At 49.8% G+C, this 6,374-nt stretch overlaps 1 protein-coding gene across 4 annotated transcripts in view; it reads right to left on the bottom strand.

The window, feature by feature from the left end:
- Positions 1–331: 331 nt before the first annotated feature.
- The window catches only part of PPM1E (protein phosphatase, Mg2+/Mn2+ dependent 1E), a 60,039-nt gene continuing 53,996 nt past the window's right edge, over positions 332–6,374 (bottom strand). The window contains exons 5-9 of one of the 4 annotated variants that reach the window (XR_009489139.1): positions 5,833–5,976; positions 5,484–5,577; positions 3,760–5,214; positions 3,514–3,604; positions 332–3,255 (exon numbers count right to left, since the gene is read on the bottom strand). Coding sequence is in view for 1 of the 4 variants with exons in the window: in XM_059865691.1 (XP_059721674.1) it covers positions 4,154–5,214; positions 5,484–5,577; positions 5,833–5,976 (1,299 nt within the window). In the remaining 3 variants the exon portion in view is untranslated. Of the gene's footprint in view, positions 5,215–5,483; positions 5,578–5,832; positions 5,977–6,374 lie in introns of all 4 variants that reach the window. The other 3 variants (XR_009489137.1, XR_009489138.1, XM_059865691.1) reach the window with 3 other exon arrangements.

Here is a 6,374-nt window from a genome sequence, read left to right as displayed (position 1 = left end):
ATAACAGCCCCATCCCTTTTGGCCACAATGATGGGCCCTGAGCAGCCACGTGGAAGCCAGAGCTCAACAGTAACTCCATATCCACAAGGAAACCCCCTTTCACCACACTAAAGGCACAGCTGCTCGCTGCCTTTGTTAGCTCTTCAATAACCAGACTAGCTGGAGTGTGGTTTAAATTACTGTTTTATTAAGATATTGGTAAAACTTCAACAGTTTTTCCTGTATAAACAGCTTTCATAAATAAAATATGGATGACTAATACATGGTTTGAACTAAACTCGCGGGTGAACTGTAGAACAAGATTGCAAATGGAAAAGTCCCAACACTGGTACATGATTTAGCTTGAATTTATTCACTTCATAAAGAACATGTTTCATGAACAAGGTACTACAGAAAGGTCAGCAGGAGCACCCAGGAGCTGAGACCGTGCCTGGCTGGCCACGAGCAGCAGCACTCGGGGTGAGCTCAGCCACCTCCCCTGCTCTCATCCCGAGGTGTCTTCAGAGGGAAGGAGAGGAAAGACCGGACACGACAAGGGTTGTACGAGACCCTGACAGGTGGGGCTTGTTTGTCTTTAATGCTGGCAAGGGCTGTGCCATGGCTGGGGTGCCAGGGCTGGAGAGGGGCACGGACATCGGGCTCCGAGGTCCTGTTAATGCTTCCTTATTATTGCACATGATACGAGGGTAGAGAGTTTTGTTCCTGTCGCAAAGAGGATGTGAATTAAAGAAAGATTGCCCTAAATTACAGACATGAACAAAGCTGCAGTATCCCCTTGGATGGCTTTGTTTATGTGACTGAGTGCCTAGTGAAGAAATTGTGCTAAAACAGCCCCTAATTTAGACCAATCTTTCTCATTTTGCTTTATTCCCACAGAATCTTGGGGTCGGGAGGATTTGGTGAGGAGAGAGTGGACCTGAACTACAGCAGCCATGTCTGTGCACACGACTCCTTGTGCCTCATCTGCCCATGGGACAACTGACACACAGTGCTCCAAAAACAGGTGGAGTTTCTAGGATGATGCACCACCAGAAACGTGGTGTAAGTTAAAGTCTGCTTGGACATTGTCCTCCAGCGCTGCAGCTCAGCTACGGAACGGTTCTCACTCGCAAGGACAATGGATGGCACTTCTAGGTAAAGAAAAGTTCCACACGTGCGTTTCCACCCACCTCTAGTGCAAATGGAATGGGTGAAGAGCTCCCTGCCCTGGTGCTGTTCTCCTCTCTGCACCGCACACGTTCCTCAGCGCCGGGAAAGCACCGCGGCCCCTCCGGCGCCGGAGCCCCGCGGCGCTCACAGTGAAGAGCTTACGAGCGAGTTTTGAGCAGCTCCAGGCAAACCAGCCCCGAGCCCCTTCCTCAAAACCACCACAAGTGAAACAGAACAAAACTAAAGTCATGTTGTCACTGCTACCTCCTGGTTCTGCAACCACGGTCACCACGTCGACCGAGAGGGATGCGGGGTTGTGTGAACGCGGAAAAGGGATACTTCAGCTCTTTATTGGAAAGATTCCATGTACAAATTTTCACCACCACTAAGATACACGATAAAAATACAAAACACAGGTCACAGACTAAATCTCAGTATCAACAGTTAATAAATACAATGAGATACTTCTCTATTAGCCTAATATTTTACACTGTCACCAGATAGACGATCAAGGTACGAGATACAGAACACTTAGATACCGTTAGAGAGGGATTATTGCTTACGTCAGCAAGCAGCAGATAAGGGCACAGGAGTTTGAACTGAAGGAACTACTTCCTATCACCAGTGGCATTAAGAGAAAACATTGCATTTCACAAGCACTGCTTTTTGTCTAGTGTGTAGAATCAAGAGCAGCATAATCAGACCAATAACCACTACTTTTAATATTATAGAACTTTAAAGGACTTACCTTACAAATGGTTCCTATCTACTCTATAAATATGCAGTTAGTGAAGAAATGAACACTTGCTCTATCTATACAATGGTTTTACCTGACCACACTGCAACTACGATGGTGGATTGGTTTTTTTTCTCCTAGCAAGATAAATGGGATGAGTCGCAGAATTACCATTTATGAATCCACACCTAAAAAAGCTAGATCCTTCCCAAAACAGCACACATGCAGTCCAGTGCTCTTCAACTGCTCCTGCAGACTGGGAAGAAGTTTTATCATCCGTGACGGGTTTGCATTCTAATTTACTCCCATCAAGAATTGCACTTACACCACCTTTCTCTCCAGAAGATGACAGCTAAAGATGGACTTTCAGTGAGTCATTATTACTGTGAATAATTTAAAACAAAGGCACCGCAGAGATGCCCCAGAGTTGCATATTTTACCATTTCATGGTTTCTCAAATTTCCTCGGTAAATCTGACTTGGAACAGAAGCTGCAGCTAAAGAGAACCTTGACAACAGCTAAGGCAGAATAAGATGGCAGATAAGAGCCAATGATCCCGTAAGATTAAAACAAAGTCTGAAAAAGATCAAAGGAATCTGAAGCCACACTCCAACTCCTGGTTGCTCACAAAGCCTTTTGCTGTTCATCAGATTGCTTTTAAAATAGTGCATCAAAGAGAGAAGCAGCGGAAATTGGCAGAATTCAAGCCTCGCCATCTTGTCAAGTGGAATAATTTTCTTGACTACTTAATATTAAAATACTTTGCAAATTCTAGCTAAACACTAATACTGCTATTGTTACTGCTAAAATGATAGGAGTTGTTCGCTGAGTGCCTATGAAGACTTATTTTGTTCATCCTCCTCCCAATGCATCGCTGTAACAAAGGGTAGGAACGGGATCTGGACTTAGTGGAGCTGATGGGAATCGGCCGCTTTTCTACGTCCCAATTAGCGGCTCCCCTAAGGGCGTGACCTCACCTCGGGAGCGGGGAGCGGCTGCTGGCCGCTGCTTATGCAAAGAAGGGCAGCCGAGTTCCTCCCTGGCCCTGCTGGGCCCGGGGCAGCCGGAGCAGAGCCCTGCCCGGGCACTGAGTTCCTCCCTCTCCGCTGAAGCCCCAGCGCAGCCCCTGCTCTGCTGCATCCTCGGCATTTGCATCCCTTTGGATTGCTGCGGCATCCTTCCCTACACAGCTGAACACGCAGCCCTGGTGCTGCGTCCTTCCTGCTGCCACTGGCTGTGAAATGCTGCCTTTGCCACCTGGGAATCCTCACCAGAACCACACAGCTCATCCAACAGCTCCTGATCTCCGCTGGGACGGGCGGGACAGAGGGTGGGACTGGACACCTCCACGGGTTGGGTTCTTTTAAGACCTGAGATGAAGTTAAGGTGGGAAGAGGTTGGCTCAAAGCATTAAGCACAGTCATGTTCAACTCATTGAGAACAATTTCCTAAACTGAGAAATGAGAAAAATGCCACTAAAAGCACCAGAAAAATACGAAATTCCCTACACTGCACCTCCAGCTATAGGAAATTTTATTTTTTAACTGTAAGAAAAGCTTTCTTCATACTCTGCATTTTATATTACATGGGGAAAAAAAAAAAAAAAAAGGTAAATGATGAGTCTGTACCTCGATGGGAGTCTGAGACCAGAGCAGCAGGAGCTTAGTGTGTCCATTCCTAAGGTACCTGGTAAACCCTGTATGGCTTTTAGTCGTCTACCTGCAAGAGTGGATGTAATTTTCTAATTCATCTTAACGCTCACCTGGAATAAACAGAAAGCAGAACACGAAAGGAAAAACAAAAACCCAAAAAAACCCCACACCTCGACTCTAAGGAAACTTCCCCCCGCTCTAAAAAAATTTGGCAGTTCTAACCCAGATCGTTCTTTGAGTATTGCTCCACAGACATTTCTCAGGCAGGTGCAACCTTCTGCGTGTGTAAGGACCGTGCCCTGGCGTTGTCTGTCCACGTGCAGCGGCTGCTGGGCTCTCCCTGCTGGATGTGGCTGGACACGCGTGTGTGCGGGTGGTCGGGCGGCTGCGGCATTGCTGGGGGTGGCACCACCACCAAACTTTGTTAGAGATCCAAACAACTACATTGGTTAATTCCTAGTTCTATGTACACAGGGGTTGAGCTTGGCAGGGGACTGAGTACAGTTCGGAAATGCCCACCTCTTTTTTTTTTTTTTCTTTTTCGCTTTCTGATGATGCCAGTTTTATTTTGGGAATGTCTACTTTGGGAGTCTGACAGGGGAACACGAGGGGGTGGTTACATTTTACAGCATTGATGAAGGTGTGGGTCTGGTATACAATGACTTTGTCTTCGCATCAAACACTCGCTGTAAGAGCCGTGGCTGGGCAGCCTCCGCCACGGGGAGGGTCGGGCCAACGCCCTCCTGCTCCTGCGGCCCCGGGCAGGGAAGGGCAGGCCGGATCCTTCTCCCTGGGAAGGCTCCTGAGCCCAGAGCGCCGTGTGAAACTTTGGTTTGAGCCTGGCTCCTCGCCGCCTCTTCCCGTTGCAGAGCCGGAAATGAGGGAACGCAGCTCGTTTTCCCAAGGATTGGAACAGTTCATCTTCCAGCCCGAAGGAGACGGGGGATAAGCCCCTGACCCTGTAGATGCCCTGCCCTGCAGCCCCCGAGCTCAGAGGGGCGTCCCCGCTGCGATCGCTCCGCCCGCAGCCCCAGGACGCGCTGAGCTCCGGGAACTCGCTCTTCTCCGGGGAGCTGCCGATCGAACCCGCACTCTTTGGTATGCCAGGACTAAACACTTGGACTGGTGGCAGACATTTGGCACTCTGAGGTGTACTAGTTTCTGGTTTTGTCAGGTCTAAATAGCCTTGATCATCCAAGGGGTTAACGCTGGACCCTATGCTTAAGCTAGTTCTGTCGGTGAAGGAGTCCACTCGTCCTTCATAGCCTAAATCTGCAGGAGCTGAGCACTGGTGCTGGGGCCAGGGCCGTTTGCAGTCTCCATGGTTCTCCTTGTCTTCCCCGTTGTCTTCTTGCCCCCCTTGGAAGGAGTTCTCCGTCCAGTCCGACTCCTCGCTGACCGCGACCGCCGCGTTCATGTCCCTGAGGAACACCACGATGACCGTGATGTTGTCGCTGGAGCCGGCATCCCGAGCAGATGCCACCAATTTATGTGCTACCATGCTGCTGTCACCATTATTCTCCTTCAGATGGTCAGCCACCACTTTGACCGCCTCATCGGGGTTGACTGTGTCGTAGAAGCCATCACAGGCCAGAATGAGGTAGTCTTCAGAGCCATCCAGCACCGTGGAGGCAGAGTCTGCGTCCCCACAGATGTATGGCTTGTGCTCAGCATCCCCTGTGGAAGAGCAGCAGAGAAACACAACTGTGGGTTAGCAGTCACAGCTTCCAGCAGCCCTTTATTAACTCACTGTGGAGCCAATGACTCTTACCCTAAGTTAAAGCAATTATTTGGAAATTATTCCCTCAGACTGTAGGGGGAAAAATAGAGGTTATTGCTCATAGGTCTCTCTTCAGCTGTATGTCAAGTTTTGATGACTAGAAAATTAAAATTTTATAGTTAAAAAGCAAAGCAAGTCTCAAAAAGGAATGAAGGCTCTCTCTTACCAATAGCTCTGGAGACAGAGAGGCTCCCGTTCACCCTCCAGGCTCCAAACCAGACCACGCAGCCGCCCAGGGCCTCGATTCGCTTCTTCTCATCCTGAGCAGCAACACAAGAGAGAGTACACAGGACAGAGCAGTCAGAGCTGCATCCCACACTCAGCCCTCCCATCAACATCTGGATTTTCACAAACACGACAGGCCCCATGAGTCAAAGGATTTGCTCACAGATCCAAGCAAGCCAGGATGAGTGGAACACGCTCTGCTGCTCACAGAGATCCTGGCATGGCAGTGCTCCCCCACAGCTGACCTGTGCTGGTCACTGCCCAGGGGTGCTTAGACAGGCCCTTCTCACCTCTCGATCTGGCTTGTGGGGTTTCATCAGCTCCACAGCTTGGCCTCTCCTCACAAGCATGACCTGGGAGTCCCCCAGCCAAGCCACATGCAGCATATTCCCTCGGATGAAAGTCACCACCCCGGTGGTTCCACAGCGCAGACTCTGAAAAAAAAACATTTCCATTTCAAAGCATTTCTTACTTAACTCAGGGACAGAACATGATGAAACTGCAGCCCAGAGCCTATTCCCAGGGAGGAACAGGCAGTGCTTTCCCTATGCTACAACTGCTCACAACCCCTTGGAGCCAACCTGGCTGGACACAAATGACATCCCTGGCATGGGACCTGCCTGCCAGGAGCTGGGCACTGCTGGGCCTGCTCCTGCTGCTGACAGGCCCAGCAGTGTGTTGGTGACCCTGAGGGCTGAGCCTGGCAGCAGGTGAGTGTGGGAATGGCAGCAGCATCCTTCAGAGGAGCTGGAAGCTGTGAGAAGCAGGAGCTGACATTTTTATGGGATGTGAAGCTATGGACAGAAAGGCACCAGTGGGGCATGGAGAGCTC

The sequence above is a fragment of the Haemorhous mexicanus genome, chromosome 22 (genome assembly GCF_027477595.1).
Source record: "Haemorhous mexicanus isolate bHaeMex1 chromosome 22, bHaeMex1.pri, whole genome shotgun sequence".
NCBI classification, from domain to species: domain Eukaryota; kingdom Metazoa; phylum Chordata; class Aves; order Passeriformes; family Fringillidae; genus Haemorhous; species Haemorhous mexicanus.
This window is presented reverse-complemented; position numbering and strand designations above follow the sequence as displayed.